This window comes from Apodemus sylvaticus, chromosome 7, assembly GCF_947179515.1.
Source record: "Apodemus sylvaticus chromosome 7, mApoSyl1.1, whole genome shotgun sequence".
NCBI classification, from domain to species: domain Eukaryota; kingdom Metazoa; phylum Chordata; class Mammalia; order Rodentia; family Muridae; genus Apodemus; species Apodemus sylvaticus.
This window is the reverse complement of record NC_067478.1, coordinates 625619-650445: the sequence shown is the minus strand read 5'-3', so window position 1 is coordinate 650445 and position 24827 is coordinate 625619. Positions and strand designations below refer to the sequence as shown.

Below are 24827 nucleotides of genomic sequence, written 5' to 3'. Positions count from 1 at the left end.
GTCAAGTTCCTACCTTGAGATATGACTCCCAAATATGGCTCTGTACATACAATCTTGGGTTTCATAGTGTGATCAAATACCCTGCAATGTTTATTTCAAAACAACAAAAAAGAGTCTAAGAGGGAGATTGGACTCCAGAGCCTCTCTCACCATTGCTCACCATGCTCTTCAGATAGGCTGGAACATTTACTAGAGGGATTTGGTGATCTCTCAAGACAGTATTTCTTTTCCAGTGGCTTTTGAGGTAGTGGATGGAATCTGTCTTCTCAGTTCTAACAGTGTCTCAGATCATTCCTAATTAGCCATGTCATCTAGGGGCCTGATGGACATCCTTAAATGGTTGTCTCTCCGTTTGTGAAGTACTGATAATAATACTTCCCAATAGATGTTTCTGTTTAGTAATGTTTATAAACCTCCTGTATGGGTACTAGTGACATTGTGTGTCCTCACACTCACACATGCACATGTGTGTTCCCAGGCTGGAGCCAGCTTCACTTACACTGCAAGGACATTATGTAAAGTGGCTCTCTAAATACCTTCCTCAAGGCCCTTCTTCCTAAGATGATGATTTCAATTTTTCTTTGATGAAACTGTTGGATTTGGGGGAATAATTTTACTTTCTAGTTTTCAAACTAAGCCATACAGACTTTACTAGATATTGGTTTGTATGTTATGTTTTCTCTCATTCAGACCTTAGAACAGCTTAACAGTTTTACTAGTACCTCTGTTCTGAGTGTGAGAGAGTGTGTGTGTGTGTGTGTGTGTGTGTGCTATTCAAAGTCATACATACATACAAAGTTGGTCAGGGTGATCTTAACCAATTGAATGTTGTCAATTTTTTTTTTTAAGTTCATAGTTTTATCTGAGGATATTGTTAAAACATAAAAACATCACAGGAGTTTGTCACCATGTTTGGCTACCATATACATATTTGAATGAACAGGGGAGAGGAAAATTAGATTTAAAAAAATGTACTTTTCCTATTTTCTCTGTATAGCCATCCACTTTAAAAGAGAAAAAACATTTTAAATGCTTTTTCCAACTTTGGCTTCAGAAGGTTCTGATTCTATTGATTGTCAGGGCTAAGAATTTTTATTTGTAACTCAGATTCTGAGAGAGATTTTTATGTCAGAACATGGTGAAATAATCATGGTGAAGGGACCTTAGGAAATATGGTTGGTTTTTATAGCAACAGGTCCCTTTACTATTCTCTCAGCACTTTTCCATGTGTGATGACTTCTATAAAACCCTGTTTTAGAAATGGGACTATTGACTGAACTATTCATATTCCCATTTTGTCTAGAAAATAAAAAGACTTGACTGTTCACTCCATCTGATCTTGTAATTAATGTGTTTTACTAAGGTCACCCTATGAACCTGTGTACTAGGAACAGTGTCATTGATGTGTTTAGTGCACTTGGTATAGGAGTGCTCACACAAATGTGTTTCAGTTATTTCTTAGTAGACTCTGCTGGCAAGGTGGTGACGAACCAAGAAGGAGTTTTCCGTAGCAACTGCATGGATTGTCTAGACAGAACGAATGTGATACAGAGTTTATTAGCTCGACGCTCACTTCAGGCCCAGCTGCAGGTGAGTATTACTTTATTGGAAAAAAAAATGTCTTAAAAAAAAGTAAAGAACCTTTCCTTTTGAAGACCAGCAACAAAAAGTACTCACATTGCCCATACTCTAACCTGACTTTTTTATTTTTGTACCTTGCCATTATTGGTGTAAAAGTTATCTATAACTACCATCAGAGCACATTTGTAGTTTTCACTGCAACATTTTCCTTTAGTATTCATATAATCATAGTTTTAATAGTATATATTGAACTATAATTTATTAAACCATTTATGTTAGTATATTTGAGGGCTCTAAGTAATACAATAGAGAATGTATCTATTTTTAATATTATTAACTTGAATATTTTCCTTTGGGTTTTAGTTGTCTTTCTAGTCACTTTGATTAAATAAGCTGACAAAATCAATTTAGGGAGCAAAGGATTATTCTAGTTTACAATTCCAGGTCGTAGTCCATCTCTGTGAAGTATCTTATGAATGTATCCCTGGGGAGACATGAACATAATGTGTACTCATTCCAGATAGAGAATCCACAACAGAACAAAGTAAGGATAACCACTGAAGTCCAACTTAGCAAATCTGAGTTTACTGGGGTTACTGGAGTCTGAGTGAGGGGTTACTTATGGGAGCAGAAATAAACACAGCTTTGTCACCGAAAGCCCACGCTGACACCAGGCAATGGCTCATGTTGCTGCAAACCTGGGGATACTACCTGACTTGCAGGTAGCTTGAAAGGCTGAAGAGTCTCTTCTTATGGTTTTGAGGGTGTCTTAGCAGTCCTTACCATTTATGTAAGTTGGGGAGGGACAGCCAGTTTACACCTAGCGTTTCTGGTCAGTTTCAGTGACATGCTGACATTATTGAGCTGTTTACTTCCTTAGTCATAAGAAACTTTCCTGCAAAATGGAGTGTTTTATCATGGAGGAAATTGTTATACAGTATGGGGGTGTCAGTGCATCAGGAACCTAAAGCAGCTAGTTATAGCCACAGTCAAGGGCAGAGGGGGATATGGGAAGGGAGAATGGATGGATGGATGGACGGATGGATGGATGGATGAATGGATGGATGGATGAGTGAGTGGACGGGTGGACGGATGGACGGATGGATGGATGCTTTCATTCTTGTTAATGCTCAGCTCACTTTCCCCTATTTTCACAGTTCAGGACCCAAAGGAGTAGTGTTTCAAGCTGGGGTGCCCACATCAGTAGTGTAATCAAAACCATCTCCGTACAGATTATCTTAATCTAAACAACCTCTCTTTGAGACTCTTTCCAAATGACTATAGATTGAGTCAGGTTGATAATTAAACTGACCTTAGTTGGGTTAATTTCTAGGAGTAGAATTGCAGAATTAAAGAGGATAAATATATTACTTTCTAAGAGGTCCCATGTCAGTTTATGTTGATGTCAGCAATGAATAAGTGAATCCAGGTCAGGGTCACTCTGTAGCACATGTAGGCTTCTAACTCCTGATTCTCCTGCCTCAGCTTCCTGAATTCTGGGATTACAGACCTGTGCTGCCATACCAACTTTTTTCTGGGCTACATGAGACCCTGACTCAAAAACAAAAAAAAGAGAGACAAAATTTTATGGGTTTTTTTTTTCTTTTTAAATCTCTTGTTCTGACAAGGAACATTAGCTTCTTAGTTTAAAGTTTCTGACATTATTTTATATATATTATGAATGACAAGCTGAGATTTCTAAATCACATTGGCATTTGTTTTGAGGGACAAAGTATGTTTCAAATGTCTAGATAAAAATATGTAAGTATTTAAAGGACAAAAATCAGAAAATGACAATTTTCTAATACTCATGAAATTTTGGTTTCTGCTTTAGAATGAATTTTTCCTGAGTCACAAAGTAAGTGTGCTAAAGGAGGAATGAACAGTCTCTAGTTTGTGCTGTGTTGTATCAGTCTAGTGAAGATGCCTCAGCTATCATTTTCAGTTGACAAGGTTAGGAGTGGCTTGGTCCATGGCAGATTAGACAGCCTGCTGAATCAGATTCTGTAAACTCGGTCACGTAGACTCAGTGATGGGACATAATGAGCTTCAGAGCATCGTTGTGCAGAAGTCTGAGGCAGTCACGTCAGCTACTGTGGGAACTCTCCTACTGGGCAGTTTTTGCTCAGCTAAAAGCTACTGAAGGCATTCTGGCTCACACTGATCAAGACAGTGAGGTATTATCTAAGGTGGTTCAGAGTGCTGATGTCTTGAAACAAAATCGAGGACAGGGCTTCCCAATATGTGGTTGGTAGACCCCAAAGAGTCCATAGAAAAGGGGATCTAGAGACTCAGCAACCCTTGAAATTTTATAAACGAGTGTGCATGTGTGTGCACGTGTCGTCTATAACCTCATGTTTGGGGAAGAATTGATAGGTAGCACTCATCAGATTTTTAGAAGTCCTTGGGGTGGAGAGACTTCCATGACTTGAATGTAGAAGCCTGGGGTGTAAGATCTGAGGAGGGTAAATGGAATGGAAGGGAAGGAGGGAGTAATGACTTCAGTCTTAAGTATCGTTCACTTTTCTCTTCCTTCTCCTGAGTACCATCTAGCTATTGTCCCTGTTGTTCTGAGGCTTCCTATGGTCTGTAGTGGGTGGACAAGAGCTCTAAGGACCTGTGCTTTGCTCCAACAGGAAAAGAACCCTATGATAGGATTTGGGGATTATTGCCTTTTCTTTCTAAGTCAGGTCTGCTAAAGTCTCATAAATATGGATGTGATTCTTATTCTAGAGACTAGGAGTTTTGCATGTGGGACAAAAGCTTGAAGAACAAGATGAATTTGAGAAGATTTACAAAAATGGTAAGTAATATCTTAGGAGCAAAGTTGTTCAAATTTTGAAATTAATATTTTGCATTAAAACTTTAGTTGGCTCCTTAATCATTATCAGCTGTTTGTTTGTTTGTTTTCCCAAAGCCTGGGCTGATAATGCCAATGCTTGTGCCAAACAGTATGCAGGGACTGGTGCCTTGAAGACTGACTTTACAAGGTAAGTCGCACTTTTAACTTGTGTTCCACATCAGTGGCTTGCCATCCGTCCATCCCAATGCTTTCTGGAGTTCTGTGGGACTGTGGTCAGCTTTTTTTTTTTTTTTTTTTTTTTTGGAATTGTTTTTTTTCAAGACAGGGTTTCTCTGTGTAGTCCTGGCTGTCCTGAAACTCACTCTGTAGACCAGGCTGGCCTGGAACTCAGAAATCCACCTGCCTCTGTCCCTCAGAGTGCTGGGATTACAGGTGTGCGCCACCACCACCCGGCTAGGAAACAGTTTTATAAACCAAGCACCTGGGCCTCACTGGAGCTGCCATGTCAGGACCGCTGAAGACAGAGCTTGGGCACTGGAGGGTTCTTAGGCAGTCTGATGTGTAGAGAGGGTTGAGGGCTCTATAGTGCTTCTCAGACATCACTTTACACCTCAGTCACCAATCTGATCCAGCAGGTTTGGGATAGGGCTATGAGCTGCACGTGTGCCCGCTCCTTTTGTTTGTTCTCAGTGCCTTTGGGTGTTTTCTGTAACCCTGGAGATTCCCTGGGAGCAAGTGTGGTTCCTAGTTGCTGTGCTGTTTTATACCTCCTGACATGGGCTGTACTTCTTTTCACAGTTCTTGTTTTTATAGCTAAAACTGTTTCACTTTCTTGTGTCTACTTTGGTTAGTGGTTGGCTGAACCAAAGTGTTCCAGAAAAAGTATTTGTGTCTGTTCTGGGCATGTGCAGATACAGGATAGTATCTATTTGCTTCATATTTGCATTGTATTAGATATCATAAGTAACTTAGAAATGATAAGAGGGTATGAATAGGGTATGTGGAAACACTATACCTTTTTATCTGACAGACTTGAACATCCATAGAGTAGTATCTATAACAGTCACAGGTCATAAAACTGATAATTTAGTATGAATAGTTATGAATATATATAATTTAAAGCTGGATCTTTTTTTAAACCAGAACTGGAAAAAGAACTCAGTTGGGACTTTTGATGGATGGCTTCAACTCATTATTACGGTATTACAAGAACAACTTTTCTGATGGATTTAGACAAGTAAGTTTGTACTTGATGGGGGTGTTGTTTGTTTGTTTGCCTGCCATTGAATGGTTATCTCTTTGCATTATTGCTCAATGTAGTCAAATTAAGTTTGGAAAGTTCACAATTTCATTTCCTTATTTTTCTAGGATTCCATAGACTTATTTCTTGGAAACTATTCAGTGGATGAATTAGAATCTCATAGTCCTTTAAGTGTTCCGAGGGACTGGAAATTCTTGGCGGTAAGAAACTTTTTATGATTACTAGGGTTGGAAGTCTTATGTCTAAAGGTATAGAAAACACCTCTGTTGAAAACATTGCGTGCTGCTTTAAATGGAATATATACTTACATTTCCCTCCTGAAGAGAAAACTGGAGGGCAGAAAACAATAACTCTGTATGTCTGCTTTCCTTCAATACTCTACCATATGGCCTTTTTGTGAACGAACACAGTTCTTTTTTCGGAACTTCAATCCTCTTGTGATCTGGGAATTGCTAGAGATAAATTTGTAAATGAAAGGCAAAGTGTGTCTGGGATACTTTGCTTCTCTTTTCTCCTGTATTCACAAGACTTTGCAGCTTCTCTAGAGCCTTATACCAGATGGCACAGTGCCCTGGAGGGGAGAGAGGTCTGTTGTCCTTTACAGTATTTGGCTAAGTTTGGAGCAGAAGCATCCTTCCTTAGATCTCATAACTTTACCAGTATGAAGATTTTTGTCACCGTGATTGAAGCAATAAATAGTGGTGTTTGGTTTAAAAATGGAAGCTCCCCGCAACCCCCAAGGGGGAAAACATTGTGTGTATGGACCTGCAGCAGTTTGCACTTTTCCAGGCTGAATGGATGATGGAGTGATTTTTCCTAACAGCTGTGCCTTTCAATTTTATTTTTCAGTTGCCTATCATTATGGTTGTTGCCTTTTCAATGTGCATCATCTGTTTGCTTATGGCTGGTAAGTAGACTCTTGTTTCATATTCTGTTTTTGTTTTTTCCTTTTTCCTTTTGATATGGGGTCTTACTGTTTATCTCTATCTGGCTTGGAATTCTCTATGTAGATCAAGCTGGTCTTGAACTAAAAAAAAAAATCTGCCCACCTCTGCCCCTGAGTGCTGTGATTAAGGGTGTGTCCCACAGTGCTGACCTTTATATAATGTAATTGGCACTAGATGATTACTTACTAAGTTTAATGATAATTGGGTTTTATTTTGTATGTATGTGTGTAGTGAATGCTAGGCATCACTGTACACTAAGACACATCACTGATTCCTACTAGGTTTCTGTTGTTGCTGTACTTGTTATTATTAGTGGTAGTGGTGATTCTTTGTTTAGAATCTCATTTTCTTTGTTATTTTTATTTTAAATTAACATACAGGCTATTTGATATCATTATGGCACTCTCAGTGTTTTAGTGATTCTTCTTCTCCCTTGCTTCCCCCAGCACCTTTAATTACTATTATCCCTTGAGGGGAGTGCATATTGAGGTTAGAGGGCAACTTTGTGGATTTAGTTCTCCTATTTTTGACATACAGGGGTCAAACTCAGGTTACCAGGCTTGCAAAACAAGTACCTTTAGCTACTAAGCCATCTGGCTGGCCCTGTTTTTTAACTTAAGGTTTTTATAATTTTTTTTCTTGTTACCAAAATAATATATAATAGAGAACATAATTAGGCAAAACGAAAGGAAAGTTGTCATTCTGCCTGATATAAACAAGCTAACTTTTCATAATATTTTTCATTAATTATTATTTGTATGTGCATGAGTATATTGCTTGTGTAAGGCAATGTCTGCAGTGGTGCATATGTAGAGGTCGGAGAACAACTTTTGCAGAGTTGGTTCTCTCCTTGCACAGTGGGTTCTAGGGATCAAACTCTGATTGCCATGCCTGTGTGACAAGTGCCTTTACCCGCTGAGCAGTTTTCTGGCCCCATACATAATATTTTGATGTTTGTTTTGTCTCTGGTTAGCCCTGGCTGTCCTGAAACGTCTTTGTAAAGCACCATGTTGGTGGTCCCTGCAGGTGCTCCTCCCTAACTCATGCACCCTTTTGTTCCTCCATGTAAATCTCACTGTGGCTTTCCATCGCACTCCCTGTGCTCGCCATCCGCATGCTTCCCGTTGAACTCAGAGGTTTATTTTTTTAGAGGTAGAACCCCTTCTGTGACCGATATGTACTTTTCTGCATAGGGTGATTTTTCACTTGTCTTTACCATCCACTCATCAGATTTTTGAGGCAGAGACTATTCTGTTCATTGTTTTGTCTGCTGTGTCTGGGCTTACAGTAAGCACTCAGGGTTTTCTGAGTTAAGGATTGGCATCATACCACTGCCATCCTCGTCTCTACTATCGTCAGCCTGCACTTCTTAACAGGCTCAGTGCCATACTTCTCCACCCTCATCAGAGTTTAGCACTGTAAACAATCACTACATGGTTTGATAAAATACTACAATGTTGAGTAGAGGAGAAAAGCATCCTAGTTAGCAATCATGTACAAAGAGCCAGACTGGAGACAGTATTGTCTTTTTTTTTTTTAACAACATCTAAGTGGGATTTATTTGGTGGACCACAATAAGCTAGAACATTAGCTATAACTCAGGTAGAAATAGGCAAGTATTCATATTAGTCTGTAGTCCAAAAGGTATTTCAACTAAAATATGTCAATTCTCACATCTGCAGTGGCTTAAGAGATGGCCACTGTTGGGTGTCTGCAGCTTCTTCAGGCTGAGGTACAGTGAGTGCTCAGTGCCTTAGAGGGTCAGGCTGAGGTACAGTGCTTAGTGCTTTAGAGGATTAGGCAAATTCATTTCCCTTTTTGTTCAACAATGCCTCATCTCCTCTATGTAAAACCTGGTCTCCTGTCCCACTATCCAATATCTGCCTTACCTTAGATCTTACTTCAGGGCTATTACACAAAGTGATTATGTTATGAAAGGCCTCCAGATCACTCTGTTCAAATGTTACTGATGGTTTCAGTGATAATCCAGGAGCAAGGGAACTTCCTCCAATGATTCTCAGGCTGAGAAAAAGAAATTAGTCTTTCGCTAATGGCAGTAATCGAAGGCTCACAATTTCTGCTCTGTGGTAGTCTGTCATGTTTTGTTCTGAAGTGTTATAACAAAACCTAAGCTTGACCTCATGCTGGAAGTGCTGTGGGCCACATTCATCTTGAGGTGGTCCCAGGAAAGGATTCTGAAAATTAAGAAATTCAAAGAACCAGTGAAAGAATTCTTCTCCTAAGTGATGAAAATCTGCCTTTTCAGCTTCTTTATCTTCCTTGGCCAGCTGCTAGAATTGCTGAATGGCCTCCGTCTTTGTAACTGGCTCTGCTGTTTCCTTCAGTTGTGGTGACTTTTCTTCCCAGTAATCTTTTGCAGATTGAATAAGATTGTGTTTTTCAGTAGTTGGAGCTACAACCACCCCTTGTGTTGTCAAATACTTAAATATGACTTCTCTTTGCGCCTCAGAAGTTCTACATTTTGGCTATACACTAATATTGCATGAAGAGCATCTTGGTGGTCCACAGGCTGCACCAGGCGGTTGGTGACAGTGTTGCAAAGGGCCTTGATCTCGTCATTGTCCAGCATGCCCAGTAGGTTTTGACTGCCCTAAAAAAGGAGGAGTGACTGAGCCCCGACCTCTTGCCCACAGGGAAGGGGGCAGAGGACAACGCCAGCAGTGTCACCCTCACTTGGCAACACACACTGGCCAGTATTGTCTTTATTTCGTGTAGTCTAAGTAGTATACCCTTGACCTTCTAAAACTTGAGAACCCATTTTTACCTACAGTAAAAACAGAAAAGGAAATAGGAACTGCTTGCAGTATAGTTATGAGTGTCAGGTTTTATGGCAGGAAGGGAAAAGGACAAATCCAGGCAGCATGTGCTAGTTACTCCGAGGCCAGTGACCAGTTTCAATCACTTCCTGGTTCTTTGACTTGGGACTTAACCACTGAACAGTGGCTGCTTGTTCCCTGGGAGCCACTCCCTGTTGTATGGGTGTTTTTGGTTTTCTGTGCTCCCCATAGGTTAAAGAGCTTCTGCAGGGATAAGGCCTGAGTGAGTAGAGGGTTCCTCTGGGGAGTCTCCAGTAGCTTATAGGAAGCGCCTTTCTTGGTCAGAAGAAGTGCATGCTTGCTAGGCATGCTTGAGGTCCTGCTTCAGTTCTGTTCTAGCTGGTTGGTTGGTTTTTCCCCTAACTTGACCCAAGCTGAAATCTTTTGGGAAGAGGGAACTTCCTTCCTTTGAAAATATGCCTCCACAAGATTTTCCTGTAGGCAAGTCTGTGTGGGCATTTTTTGGATTAATGATTGATGAGGAATGGCCTGGCACACTGTGGGCAGACAGCACCACCCCTGAGCAAGTGCTCCTGGATTATGTAATAATGCAAACTAGCAAGCCATGGAGAGCAGTCCATTAAGGAGCATTCCTCCCTGCTCTCTGCTTCAGTTCTTGCCTCTCAGTTTCTGCCTTTGCTTCCTGCAGTGATAAACTAGAGGCCAGATAATGTTTCCTTTCCCAAGTGGCTTTTGGTTATAATGTTTATCACTGCAATAGAAATCAAACTAGGGGGCTGGAGAGATGGTTCAGCGGGTAAGAGCACCGACTGCTCTTCTAGAAGTCCTGAGTTCAAATCCCAGCAACCACATGGTGTCACAACCACCCACAATGAGATCTGACACCCTCTTCTGGTGTATCTGAAGACAGCTACAGTGTTCTTACATATAATAAATAAATCTTTAAAAAAAAAAAAAGAAATCAAACCAGGACAACTCCCCAAACAATAAGTTGCCTCTGAATAACAACTTTAAAAACTCAAAAGCTTTAAAAACTGATAATATTGCAAATTTAGGAATAATTTTGAGTAAAAATAATACTGAATGCTATGGATAGTGTCCTATCAGGTAATGCATGCGGATAGGGATTACTGATTCCAGCCCTTGCTGTGTTTTTCAAGAGGGAACATAGACGCATCACAACCTCTGATGTGGTTTGGCTTCCTTTCCTTGAATGATCCTATTGGCTGTTTGGCTCTGCATGTGTTTCTCCACCCTGAGATGATGCAGGAGGACATGCCAAGCCAAGGCTTAGCTCTTCAAAGAGAAAAACGAATTAGGTTTTTGTTTCATGGGTGCTGCTAACCTTTGTAAACTCAACCAGCACAGTTGTTTAAATGCTGTTGCAATATATTATGATTTATACAGTTGAGTTTAAAAGTATACATTCTTTAAAGTGTGTTTTGAATTGGTATTTTGCTAATATTGCATTGATCGTTGAACTATGATTAAACTGTTAGTAGTAATTTCTTGTGCTAGTAAAGCATTTAATCTCAGTGATAATGATGATTTGTGTGGTAGTTTGAGAGTGGTCCAGTTCCCACAGTGTGGCCTCTCTCAGTTGCCTCAGTATTGCTAGGAACTTGTCACAGAGGCAACAAGTTCTTAGGGTCCCACAGCTGATGGTTTCTTGAGCCTGCAGGAGGGAGACACCTGATTTAAACCTAAGATGTTGGATGTTTCCCGTGGGCATGCTAATAACCTTCAGTGTGAAATTGTGCTGTACAGCTGACCACTATATCTGGCATCAACAAATGATGTATTGTCTTTGTTTTTAATACCAACAGGTGACACTTGGACAGAAACACTGGCATATGTCCTCTTCTGGGGAGTTGCAAGCATTGGAACATTTTTTATTATTCTTTACAACGGCAAAGATTTTGTTGATGCTCCCAGACTGGTCCAGAAAGAAAAGATAGACTGAATTTGTGTTTGTGGAAAGCGGCTTGGCTTGGAAGACCCCATGATGCAGAACTGGAGTCTTTACTGACCTGCTTTCCACATGAGCCCCAAGGTCCTCTTAAAGCCTTTCTCCAAAAGTACCTCTTGTGGTTTGGGCTGGGGATGACTTAGAACTGATCTGAAATTATTGCTCTGATGATCTCCTTACTCTTGGGATGGCTATATTTATAATTTGAAGCTATAGTATAATTAAAATGTAGCTTAAATTCAGCTCACAGAACAGAAGAAATCTATTCACTGTCAAGTCAGAAGTTCACAGATAAGTAATATATTTTAAAAAATTTAACTTCTTTCATTATTTAAAACAAATTATTTTTCTAGCTCTGTTTCATTATTGCCATTGTAAAGCAGTCACTGTTAACAAGCATATTTTTCATGTATCTTTGGGCTTTTCTTAAGAGTTTAATAATATGCTAATTCTACTATCTTATAGAATTTCTCTTAAAGGTCAAGTAGTTTGCTAAATTGTAATTTCCCAGTAAGGGAGAGGAGAATGGGATCTAGAGTCATTGGAGTTTCTTGTAGCTGCGTCTTGGCTTCAGCCAACTTGAAATGCTGTAGTGCCCTAGCAGCTTAAATGTCAGGAAAAGTTCAGATCTGTTTTATCTTTTTTAAAAGGTATAAATGAAATCAAAGAATGTAAAGTCTGTCTCTTATGCTGAAGGTCCAAAGCAGCCTCTTTTTAAGAACTGCTCCATCATGGGAAATGCACTAGACTGGCCAGCTGCTTCCTCTCATAGCTTGTAGGATTTTTTTTTATGATTGTTCTTGGTTACTCATTGAGACATGCAGGCCTCAGAGAAGGCCTTGTATGATTTGATTCTCACTGGGCAGCAGTTGATTTTTTCATGCATGGCACTCTGGCTTTATCACCCTGTCAAGGTTTATGTTGGTTGTCAATAAGTGTCTGAAATTTAGTGCTCCCAGGTAGCCATAGTTCTCCAAATCAAGGACCAACTTTAATTTATGCATAAAACAGACTGAAACCTATGCTTCAGAAGCTGTGCATAGTTATAAGGCAGGTTATGTATTAAAACTGTAATTATGAGGTTTAGATATTAGAACAGTATATAAGGTAGTATCATTGCACTATCTTAAACAATTCAGTTAAACACTGCTATGGTACATCAGTGTTTTGCTCTAAAATATGTAGAGTTTTTTTCAAATAGTACCTTATGTTATCCTTAAATATTTCTAAAAGCGCCTTTAACAGTACCTTTTTTCAATGTTATCTTTTATAAACAATAAGAATTATTGCTTTTAGAAACTCTGGGAAAATCCTGTGTAGCTTAAAATCAGTCATTAAAACAATAGGGTAAGTAAATAGAGCCACCTGTTCTGACATGTAAATAAGCATAGTTTGTTCCAAAGATGGAACATTGAAGCCCAGTCCTGTCTACTGTACTATATTATTCAAAAGCTACTGGGCATTTTACAGTAAGCACTTCATGTCAATAGCTACAGCAAACACCAAATCTGAGCTCCTAATTTGGCTGCTTTGCAAAGACTAATGTCAGAGGGTTAGGCTGCAGGTGTCCAGTGTTCGAGAGCCCTGCGGTGATCCTGTTCAACTCATTTACTGTACATCCATATGCAGAAATAAAAGGCCATATTCTTTCTATCCGCTGTTGGTATTGCTTCTCTGGTTTTATCATGGGTATTTTTTTAATCTTAAAGCAATGCTTGATCATTATAGAAATACTAGTCACCATAAGTAAACAAGATCAATAGTTTTTGTTTTGTTTTGTTTTGTTTTGTGGGTTTTTTGGGGTTTTTTTGGATTTGTTTTTTTTCAAGACAGGGTTTCTCTGTATAGCCCTGGCTGTCCTGGAACTCACTCTATAGACCAGGCTGGCCTCAAACTCAGAAATCCGCCTGCCTCTGCCTCCCAGAGTGCTGGGATTACAGGCATGCACCACCACCGCCCAGCTGATCAATAGCTTCTAAACTGTTTTCCCATAATCATCTTAGACACTTTTTATTGCTTTGTTTTTTTTTATAAATAAGGCTAGGGCAACATTTACTTATAACATTTAGCGATGTTTAATATATCCTTAAAAAAATCTGTACTTCTGAATTATAATTTGTTTCAAAGAGATATAGGTTGCAGGGTGATAAGGAAGCATGGGTGGATAATCGGTACAGACTGCAGCCGATGAATGGGAAAACAGTATGTAGTGGAGAGCATGTTCAGGGAAGGCTGAGGATGGATGTAGCACTGTTAGAACACTTACCTAGCATGCACAAAACCCAAGCATGATCCCCAGCACTCTGTAAACCTGGCACGATGGCCCACACTTGTAATCTCAGCACTTGGGAAGGAGCAGAGAATCCACTCAAGACCATCCTCAGCTCCATAGTAAGCTTGGAGCCAGCTACATGGAAAGGTGTGAGCCTGAGTGACACACTGTGTGAACAGCTCGTGGCAGGAGGCCCTTGCCGATGTGTGAAGTGAGATGAAATTCCTGGATAATGGCATCCAAGTTCATACACTCATGTACATCATATGTTTACATACCGGTGTGTGTGTGTGCTTTGTACATAAGTACAGTGTTTTCACATTTACTTGTGTGTGTGTGTGTGTGTGTGTGTGTGCTTTAAAGATTAATTTCCTTGGGTGGTGCTGGCACACGCCTTTAATCCCAGCACTTGGGAGGTGGATTTCTGAGTTTGAGGCCAGCCTGGTCTCCAAAGTGAGTTCCTGGACAGCCAGGGCTACACAGAGAAATCCTGTCTCGAAAAATAAAACAAAAAGATTACTTTCCATATTTCCTTAATTCATTTCATTCATTCATGAATGAATGTCGCTGGGGTTGTCTCATGAAGTGCCTAGTGGAGGAATTTCAGCAAAATGTGGTAGGTAACTTGAATGTATTGTTTGTCCACTATGAGAGTAGACCAGCTCTGATGGCCTCTCCCTGTTAGTTAACTCTTCACTGTAACAAGTTGTTTCCACATTTAGAGCTTGAAGCTGCCTGTGTTTGCTTGTATTATTGTCTGTTTTCTCTGATTCAGAGCATTCCACAAGGACTCTACTGGAAGCAGGCAGGGTCCCCTCTCAAAACAACTGTCAGTGTTGGCAAGATTCAGTTCCTTCCAGCTTGTTGGGTTGACCATCCACACTGACTCTGGACTGAAGCTATTCATTCTCTTCAGACTATAATTTTGTCACAGCCAGCAATATTGAGTCTGCGTCACTTTGACTGTATCCTTCGCACTAGAAGTCAGTGGCTATAGCTCGTTCAAGGGGAAGAGATACACAAAAGCATCAGTACCAGGAGATGGGGACCTTTTGGGAGGTACAGGAAGTAGATCTCTTGTGGCTAGTAGGGAACACCAGGGAGGTAGAGGAAGGGGATTGGGGCTTCTTAGAGGATGTGGAACCAGGCCAAAGGTGAGCTGGTTTAATACTTGGCAGCAGGTAAGGGAAGGAGAAAGACTGGACAAAGGTGGTGCAGGTTCGCCATGTGTTGCTAACCTTGATTTTGGTCTTCTCAGTGAGATTAGCACTAGTGTTCTTCCCTCCCTCCCAAGATTTTTATTTTGTGTGTTGCCTGTATGCCTGGTGCCTACAGAGGCCAGGAGTATGATGGAGTGAGGACATGTGGAGTAAGGGCAGTTGTCACTACCATGCAGGTGCTGGGAATTGACTCTAGGTCCACTGCAAAAGTAGCATGTACTCCTAAACTGAGTCATCTAACTCTTGCACATGCACATGTGTGTCTGCATACTTGTGCATATACCTTATATGTGTACAGAGGTCAGAGAAGGATGTTAGGTGGTCTGCAATCACCTTATTCCTCTGAGACAGGGTCTTCGTGGAGTGACAAGTCACATGCATGTCCAACCTGGTTTTTTTCAGGGCCACTGGGGTTGTCTTTGGTCCTCATGCTTGCACAGTGCGTGTTGTGACTCACTGAGCTCTCTCCAGCTTCCCCCTTTTCTCCTTTTGTAGTTGTTCTAAGACAGTGTTTAACTATATAGCCCAGATGGTCTCCAGACCTCTACCCTCTAAGTGCTGGGATAATACACCAGTCCCAGCATGCCTGTTTTCACCTTGGTGGTGGTGGTTTTGAGTTTTATAAAATTTTATATGTGTGTATCTTTATGCATTCTTTGAACTCAGTCTTCATCAGTGGTTATATCTAGAATTATCTCTCTTCATGGTTGCTTGTGTTATAGTGCATGTAACACAAGTGCATGCTGGGATACTGTCACAGTACAGTTTTTGACAGTGCAGTGTGAAATAGCATTTTGTTCTGGCATTTCTTTGAGCACTGAACATCTTTTTATAGTTTTGAATTTAATTGTCAGTAGTTTGGAGCCTGTTGTGGTCTTTTACTTATTTCCTATGAATTGAAATTTTTGTGTTCTAGACGAGAATGATTTGTTGTTTGTAGCTGGTCCTCCTGTTCAGATAAAGTGAATAACCATATTGCTGTCCTAGTACCTTCTGTGCTTGCTTCCAAAGACAAGTTTTGACAGTTGTCACTTTCAGGTCTCGTTCTATCCATAGTCAATTTTGGATACTAGACTGAGAGACCAGCCTGCTATTTGATGTCAAGTGATCCCTACATCTCAACAACTGTTGGGGTTTTTTTTGTTTTTAATTTATAAGATTTATTTTTCCGCCTTCTTATGTACCCTGCAGAGTTGGCTGCGGCTCTGCTCTCTAGCTATACTTTGGCTCTTACAACAGTGATGATAACTTCTCTTGAGACATTCAGTTGTCCTGACAGAAAGTTGAGAGAGAAGCCTATGCTCAGAAATGACACGGTTTTCCTGGACAAGGCTAGAGAAGTGTGAGTAGTACTCTGGCCTTCAGGTTGAAAATCAAGAGCTGATTCTCAATTGAGAGTTGAACTGTGCACACACACTGTGTGTGTGCTCGAAGAATCCCAGCTAGATCCAGGTATGACAACCTGGTAACTGTCAGCTAGGTGGGTAGGTAACTGTAAGGTTGAATTTGCTCCTGCCATCTTCATGTATCACCTCATATACCCAAAAACTTAAACTTCTCTGACAGCCACCACTCTGTAACACGTGGGTATCTTGTCAGCAAGAACCAGATTGCACAAACTTGGTCTCCTGTGAAGTTGAAGGCTGCAAAGTCTTAGTCTTCTAACACAGAATCAATCACTATCATCAACCTTTAAAGCCAGTGTCCAATGAAGGAAAGAAGGCTACACATAACCCTCAGGCTGGCTCTGGGAGGAAAGTGGTCCTCACACTTTAATAAAATGTATTTGAGGTTCACAGCATAGTTATGAGAGGATACGTAGTAAATGTGTAGTACACCAGAGCAGATTAATACATCATCCCACACCGTTTTTGTTAACAGCAAAATCAGATTTAGTTAAAAAAAAAAAGTCCTAATGCAGTTTATTGTGTTGCATCTAGCACTCCAAGTTTTCATCCTACACTTCTGTTTTTTGTATTGTTTGATCTATAGCTCCTTCTCTACAAGCAAGAGTCTAGTCACATATAAAGGGATATCATTAGATTATAACAAATAGATTTATCAGTACATTCAAACTGCTAAAAGAAAGAAACCTGCCAGTCAAGAATATAATATGCTGTAAAGTTTCACTTCAGTGATGAAGTAAAACACTTTGCTAGACAAGAAAAAGAGAAAAAAATCATTAAAATACCTTTCAAGAAATACTGGAGGGGTCAAGTAAGAATGTGTTTGAACCCAGGCTGGCATTGTCTCTGCAAAGGAATGGTTCAAACAAGAAGAATTACTGTTATAAAAAATATATACCTGGCCTGGTGGTACGTGACCTGTTGTGGCTAGAAGGTCACAGATTCTAGCCTAGCACCTGGGTCCATATATACCAAGACTGCCTCAACCAAAAAAGCAATGTTAGAGGTAAGTTTGTGGTCTATCATGACTGTAATGGTGGTATGTAAAGAATAAAAGCTAAAGGTCAAAATGATCAAAAATTATATCTATTATGAGCTGAATATATAATACAAAAGGGTATAAATTCTAGCAACAAAAGTATATACATTATGGAAGAGAAAGAGTCAAAGTTGCTGGGAGGTAGTGGTACACACCTTTATTCCCAGCATTTGGGATGCAGGTAGATCGGAGTTCAAGGTCAGTCTGATCTAAAGAGTGAGTTCCAGGACAGCCAGGGCCACACAGGGAAACCTTGTCTTAAAAACAAAAGAGTAAAAGCCTAAGTATTTATGGTCAGTTAGGTTTCTGTCAGCCTACAATTTAATACAGAGAATTAAATATTCTTTGCAGATTCAGGAAGCAGAAAATACATGTGACTTTAAAAAGCAGTTGTAGAACTTCCACTGCTGAATGTATAGGGAGTAGCTGTGAAACAGGGAGTGGCTGACAGGAAGTCTGCCGGACCCTCCGTTCTCAGGCCACAGGAAACTCTTTTCTGCTCTTGAAGTGGCGTGTGACCAAAGTTCCCAGGGCTACCAGAGGGATGCACATGGTAGAGGAGGCTACCAGAAGCCCAATAACAGCTAGTGCATATGTAGGGTAATCCTTAATCACCACATGGCCCTGCAAAAAAGAGACAGAAGAAGCCTTCACTAGTCTAAGACGACTCCAGCCTCTATTCCAGAAAAGGAAGAGAAATAGAATGTGTCCATGTTTAAGTTTGAATATGAAATGCTTCCCTCCAGACTTGGGTGCTTGCTTCTCTAGCTGGAAGGTTCTGGAAACCACAGGAAGTAAGACCTAACTGGGGAAACATATAATTGGGGACTGATTCTTGGGTTATCTGGTCTCTGAAGGCTTTCCTGTCTATCATGAAGTGAAGAAAAAGGCAGCCTCACACCCCACCCAGCCAATAAGGCCAAGATATCATGGACTGACCTCTCTGAAACTATGACCCAAGGCTTTCTCTCTGTGTTTATTATGTCAGGATTATGGTCAGTGTGATAGTAAAAGAGACATGGGAAGGAATGGGCCTGCATGTCAGACACACACACACCCTACTTTCCCACACACTTAAAAATATTACAGCAAGCATACACAGAAACCACTCCCACCTTTTCTCTTTTACCCAGAGAGAACACTATGTCCACATGTAAAGGTCTTAGGTGGAACTCTTACAAAGGAAGAGCCAGCACTCATACAGATATATCCTCACCTTCTAGAGAAAGTTCCACTGGGATGCTGTGAGGTGACTTTTACAGTCTCCATACACCATGGTTACAAACTCAGAGCCTGGTTCTGCTGTACTAGATTGAGCATCTGAAACTTCTTGATGAAGCTCCCATCCTGTCTATCACCTGTAACCTCCCCACAGCACAACAATGGCTCCTTGTGCCAGAAACTGAAGGGCTGTGTTATGAAGTGACATTGTTGGCTCTGCTCTGTTCCTCAGGCCTGCAGGAACATCACATACCTGAGTAGCGTCCCAGGCTTGGTACTGCAGCGTTCCTGTGAGGATGTAGTCACTCAGGTAGAAGATAAAGAGGCCGATGATGAGCAGTGGACTCACAAATGCCCACATGACCTTCCAGTACCAGTTGAGGGTGCAGCCAGTCATGGCCTGCAGGTCACTTTCAAATCTGTTTGTACCACAGGGAGAGATCCTGGAGGGAGGGGCTGCAGTTTGCATACCCTCTGCACTTAGGAAGATGCTATTCTGGTTACCAGTGATCTTTGAGTGTGACCCTGAACCCATCTGATCCTTTCCTGTGAGAGGTGTTAAGGAAAAGGGAACAGGGCTGAGGCTGATGACCAAGAAGGAAGGGGTCATCTCCCCAGTGTTGGCCTTCAGAGGAAGGCTCCTGGTGTGGACCTGAGGGTAGTTCCTAGAGAAGATGGGGCCAGGGTGCATGGTGGAGGGGGATGCCAGTCCCCTCAGTCCACATGGCTAGGGTGACAGTGCCTCTCTGCCTACCCACCCACTCTGTCCATTAGTAATGGGTCCAAGTATTCTCTATTGCCCATTGAGATGATCTCAGAACAGTAACTTTGTGCTTGGAAGAACAGGTAGAGTGGAACAGTAGAGAGGAGGTTCTGAAGGGCTCTTTGTTCCCCTCCTTGCAGGATGACTAAAAGAGCAAGGTCCTAGACTAGTGGTTTTTAGCATGTGGTTCCCAGACCAAGGCAAGTGCTAGAAATACAAATTAATACTTTCTCCTAGACTTTAGCCAGATACCTAATGAAGGAGATCAGTAATTCTCATTTCATTGGCCACCAAATTGAAAGCTCTATGTGACAGTTTTGGCCCCAGATACATATTCCATCACTTGGGAGGCTGAAAACAACCCAGCATTGGACAAGGTTCTTGAAAATCCCCAATGATCAGAGTATCTAAGCCTGGAGGCTGAGTCCCTGACCAGAAAGCATGCCATGATAAAAAGTCTAAAACAGGAACTAGAAAGAGGCTGTTGGATGCAGGCAAACTGAGGAAGCAAGAGATGAATGAGATCTGAGGGCAAAGAGGCATCTAGAAGGGACATGCCTATTGAGGAAGGATGCTTTTCGTGTGAGTGTGACCCTGCAGCTTAGCTGTCCCATGTAGAAGGCAGGGTCTGGGGTCTCCTTACCTCTTTAGCCCATACACATAGCACACAGCTATGATCTCCACCAGCACAATGAACAGCAGGGACAGTGTGGCTGCATAGTCATTGAATATGTCAAACCAGTAGTTCCCAGCCTCCATGGTGAACACCATGCCAATGGCACAGTTGATGAGACACACCAGGCCTGGAACACAAGATCACTGCTCATCTTTCTGAGTCTCCCTACTCTTATCCCACATTATATGCCAACAGGAGACACAGGTCTCTAGGTAGGTTCACCCACATGAGATATAGGAGTTGCTCTGCAGGGGATGTCAGCTCATGGAAAAAGGAATTGGGGACAGAACATACAACTGGGCTGCAGAGACCCAGTCCCAGGAAGGATGCCAGGTGCTGGGGGGTTCTGAGTAAAGAGTGTAGCTTTCAGTGAGCAACATGAAGATTGGATGGAGACTTGTTTTACCCATCAGAGGAAGAGGTGTCTGGCCACATTGTCCTCACGACCCTGGTTGGGTCGCATGAGAGTGAAGTTAATGGGTAGCCATCATGGGAAAGGCTAGTTCCTTTACTAACAACCTCACAGTCAAATGCATGAAGAAGTGGTATGTGCTTTTACAATTAATTATATATCAGATGGGACCAGGGACTGACAATTACCCAGTGCAGCTCACTGACAGGTTCTGAGTGTTGACAGCAGGCCTACAATATCTTTGTTAATGACTTTCAAGAGCAGAGGCAAACACAAGTAGCATTATAAGTCAGAACAGAGTGGTATGATGAGGGGCTTGTTGCCTGGAAAGTATGTGCGTGGAGCTCCTCCTGGTCTGGGAAATGGACAGTTGATGACTGTTATCCTTCAATTAAAACAAAAACAGATGGGGGCTCTCAAAGCCTGGAGACCTGAGTGCAGGCTGGGGAGTTAGCCCTTTCCCAAGGGTGGGCAGACCGACCACCTCACTTCCCTGGGATGTGGTGAGTTCCTAGTCTATCTCCCAGGACTGAGTACATAGTACAGGAACACTGTTAGACTTCTAGAGCCTGCTTCTGGAGTTGGTTTAGAAGCACAAGGCTGTTGAGGAAACCATTCCACCATTTGTCTTGCAATTCCCTGCCCACCCATGCCCTGCCTCCTCAGCAATGTGTCCTGACCTGAAATGGCCTCCTTGGGCAGGTAGCTGGAGATGACCTTGCTGTCAGTCAGACAGGTGAGGATGGCTGTTCCTGACCCCACCATGCTTCCCATACCCAGTGTAAGCAGCATGATGAAGTAGAGCACTGACCAGAGCTGGGACACTTCCATGTTTTTAATGGCCTCAGTGTAGACGATGAAGGCCAGGCCTGTGCCCTGGACAGCCTGAGAGTGGTAAAATGATAGCAGTTATTACCTTGGTAGTCTTTTTAACAAATGTGTTCAGTGTTAGGACCTTGGCTAAAGTAAAGGAAACAGGTTCATTGTTTGACTAGCTCCAAGGTCCTGAGAATCAACTAGACTAACTCAAAAAGCTGGCTGTGTGTACACACACACACACACACACATACACACATATACAAAATGTGATGAACCCTGATTGCTCCTCCTACCTCTCTTACATTTTAGATAAAATATTACAAAATTATATTTGAGTCTTCGTTTCCAGTGCCAGAAGTGAGGAAATGTGACAGGCCCTGTGTGGTGGGTGTGACCTGGCAGGATTGCTTGGTGGCCACCTTCCTGTTTATGGCCTGCTGTAGAAGCTGAGCATACTACTTCTGCTTAAAGTCAAATGTCTTTTGATACCAGTGAAGGGTCCTGAGTGGATGGGTTTAGCCTAACCACAGGACTGCTAGAATATTAAGCCATGAATTCACTAAAAGTTTACAAAGCCTCAAGAAGGTGAATCACCATGAGCAAGAATGACAAACCTCTAGGACATCCCACTCTTCAAATGGACATGTTTGTCAGATTGAGGGGTGCTATGGACTAAATTTGTAATGTTGAAACTTCTACCCTCAAAGTGACTACATTCAGAATAGGCCTTTAGGGGGAGTCACTGAAGTTAGGTAAGTCTTCAAGGGTGGAATCCTTGTCCAGTAAGATAATAGAATAATATCACTGATCCTGGAAGCAAACTTTCACCAGAAACTAGTCTCTAGAAATAGGAGAAAGAAATAACGGTTGGTTTAGCCACCCAATCTCTGACATTTTGTTATGGTAACCTGATTGACTGATATAATAATAATAATGGCATACCAGTGGTGTTAATTATGAGGATGTATACAACTTCAAAGTAATAAAATCTATTAAAAGTTGATATGTGTGTCATTCTTACTACTACTGCTACAGAGTTTTTGAGAGGGGAGTATCTTTTATATTCAGTTAGGATTTACCCAGGTCCTAAGATGCTAGACACTCAGAATCACTAAAGATTAGCCTGAGGTAGCGGCTCTGAGATCATTGGTCTCTTGCCCAGTTACTAATGAAAGAATAGAAAATACAGCCTAACTCCAGCCTTCTAAGGAGCCCCAAACACTTCATATTCCAGAGCCTTCTCTTTATGCTGTTTGTTAGAAACTAGGTAAAAGGTCACATTCCAGAGCCTGCCCTTTGTTCAGAGCTAGCAAAAAGGCCTTGAATAGGTGATCCTGGCCCCATAAGGTAACTGGAAATGAAATAAGCTTATCTTGCTTCTGTAAACTGCTTACGCCATTACTCCTATCCAGGAGTTCATGCAGCTATAGACATCCAAGAAAATAGGAAACTAATTGGTCCACTGAGCGCAGGCTCCAATAATTTAAACTGATTGGCCTAAAAACCATAGAATGGTACAAATCGTCTGGCTCGCATTTTGTAGGCTCTCAATGCTAAGGAATAATTGGTTGGTGATTCGTGGGCTTCGTTGCGAACTTATAAAAGCTGTCCCAATTCTGCACTCGGGGTCCACAGTCTTCTAGCCCTGCATGGTATACGGCTGTGGAACCCAGAATTCTGGAATAATGAAATCCTCATGTTATTGCATCAAGACCGTTCCTCGTAGTGGCCCCTGGTTCTGGAAAGACTCAGTGAAACAGTATTCGGCAAAACCAGAACGGGGAAGTGGGAAGGGGTGGGAGGGAGGACAGGGGAAGAGAAGGGACTATCGGGGAGTGGGGGGGGGCTAGAGGAGGGGAAATCATTTGAAATGTAAATAAATTATATCGAATAAAAAAAAAAGACCGTTCCTCGTGAGTGATTTGGGTGTTGCCTTCCGGGGCGTGGGGTGCTGGGGCACCCTCGGTTTTTGGGGGTCTCACACTAGTATTGTTCCCCTCTGAAAACTCTTGAGCTGGGACTTCATAGTTCACATTGATCTCAGCACTATTTATTGTCTCCCATGCTCCTACTAGGATGGCCAACTGAGCCCCGCTTAACAGAGTTTAATAGCTTTTCTCAGTCCAAAGTCCCATAGTCTTCTGCATTCTTCCAGAATGGCCATGCCTGCCACAGTGATAGCCTCCTCTCAAGTACCAACTTTTGCTTACTTTTCTCTCGTGATAAAACCCCAAGGCAGCTCATAAAAGAAAGTGTTTGATTTGGGGCTCACCATTACAGAGGGTCAGAATCTATGACTATCATGGCATGGAGTAGTATTTCAGCAGGCAGGATGGTATTGGTGCAGTAGCTGAGAGCTGCTATCATGATCCACAAGTATTTAACAAATAGCTAAGAATTCAAAAGTATGTGAGCTTATGCAGGCCGTTCTCATTCAGACACCACATTTTGAAGATGTTTTGTTACTTGTATTTTTATGGAAACTACTGTGTTAAAGGATTCAGTCCCAGGTTGCTCTGGCCCCATACCCTTGGGCAGAACATTCCTTTGGGACAGTTACTTTGTTTCCTAACATAAGGGAAGGAGAGCAAAGTGAATACAGAAGTAAAATGGCCCCCATAGGCTCACATACTTGAACATTTGATTCCCAGTTGGTGGAATTTTTTGTGAACAATTGGGATGTGTGGCCTCATTGGAGGAGGTGTGTCTTGGAGGCAAGCTTTGAGCTTTGAAAACCCCAGTTTAGCTCGCTCTCTCTGCCTTGTGTCCGAATCAAAAAAGGTAAGCCGCTCTAGGCTATGTATGCTCCTGAGCCATACATGCCTGCCTGCCTGCTGCCACGCTACCTGCCTTTATAATTACAGACTCTAACTCTTTAGAACTGTGACCCTCAAGAAACCTCATTTATAAATTGCCTTGGCCATGTTGTCTTTTCACAGCAAAAGAAAAGTAACTAGGACACATAACAAATATGGGAATTCATAAGTGTTCCTTAAGACGTATAACCAGATTCATTTTATCTTTCTTTTGCAATGAAAAGAAGTGACAGAAATAGGAGGAAAGACACTATATAAAAGAGATAGAAAATAATTAGATGATCTAAGATAATATTCATGGAAAAATTTAGTTGGAGGATATGAAAGGCCTAATGCCATGAATATAGTAAAAACAAACCAAAACAAACCTGCCTTTTAGACATATAAAAATAGCTTAGTCAGGAATCCTGCTACACCCAAGGCTGCACCTGATAACCAGAACCTAGTGACACCACTTAAAATAGCCAGACACATGAATAGAACTCCACAACGCCCACCTGACAGTTTATAAGCAGAGACGAAGAGCAGTGCAGTGCTCTGAGATGTCCTGCAGCTAGAGAATTCCCCCAGATCCTGATCCTCCAACTGGAGAATGTTGTGAGAAACTGAAGCCGTGTCTTTGACTGAGGTGCACAGGTGAGCAGCCTTGGGGAGATAGACTTAGGACCATAGTTAGGAAATTAGAGTATGAACCTTATACAATGACCCTCAGCATATTAAAGTATAACTTTTGTTAGACCAACTGTATATACCTCTCTCCTTGCTTTCAACACCTAAGTAAATGAAAGGGCTTGAATCAAAAGCCACAAGAGTCCAGTAATGTT

At 41.6% G+C, this 24827-nt stretch overlaps 2 protein-coding genes and 1 pseudogene across 2 annotated transcripts in view; 1 reads left to right on the top strand and 2 right to left on the bottom strand.

Annotated features, from left to right (window-relative positions):
- Sacm1l (SAC1 like phosphatidylinositide phosphatase) overlaps window positions 1–13012 on the top strand; it is a 65422-nt gene extending 52410 nt beyond the window's left edge. The window contains exons 14-20 of the mRNA XM_052186867.1: window positions 1452–1590; window positions 4315–4384; window positions 4499–4571; window positions 5528–5621; window positions 5753–5845; window positions 6495–6552; window positions 11217–13012. Of these exons, the coding sequence (XP_052042827.1) occupies window positions 1452–1590; window positions 4315–4384; window positions 4499–4571; window positions 5528–5621; window positions 5753–5845; window positions 6495–6552; window positions 11217–11353 (664 nt within the window). The 3' untranslated portion in view covers window positions 11354–13012. The remainder of the gene's footprint in view (window positions 1–1451; window positions 1591–4314; window positions 4385–4498; window positions 4572–5527; window positions 5622–5752; window positions 5846–6494; window positions 6553–11216) is intronic.
- Window positions 8373–9738, bottom strand: LOC127690231 (uncharacterized protein C3orf38 homolog; annotated as a pseudogene).
- A 3567-nt stretch (window positions 13013–16579) lies between the features above and the next one.
- The window catches only part of Slc6a20 (solute carrier family 6 member 20), an 88460-nt gene continuing 80212 nt past the window's right edge, over window positions 16580–24827 (bottom strand). The window contains exons 8-11 of the mRNA XM_052186866.1: window positions 21049–21253; window positions 19924–20083; window positions 18771–18936; window positions 16580–17920 (exon numbers count right to left, since the gene is read on the bottom strand). Coding sequence (XP_052042826.1) covers window positions 17771–17920; window positions 18771–18936; window positions 19924–20083; window positions 21049–21253 — 681 coding nt within the window. The 3' untranslated portion in view covers window positions 16580–17770. The remainder of the gene's footprint in view (window positions 17921–18770; window positions 18937–19923; window positions 20084–21048; window positions 21254–24827) is intronic.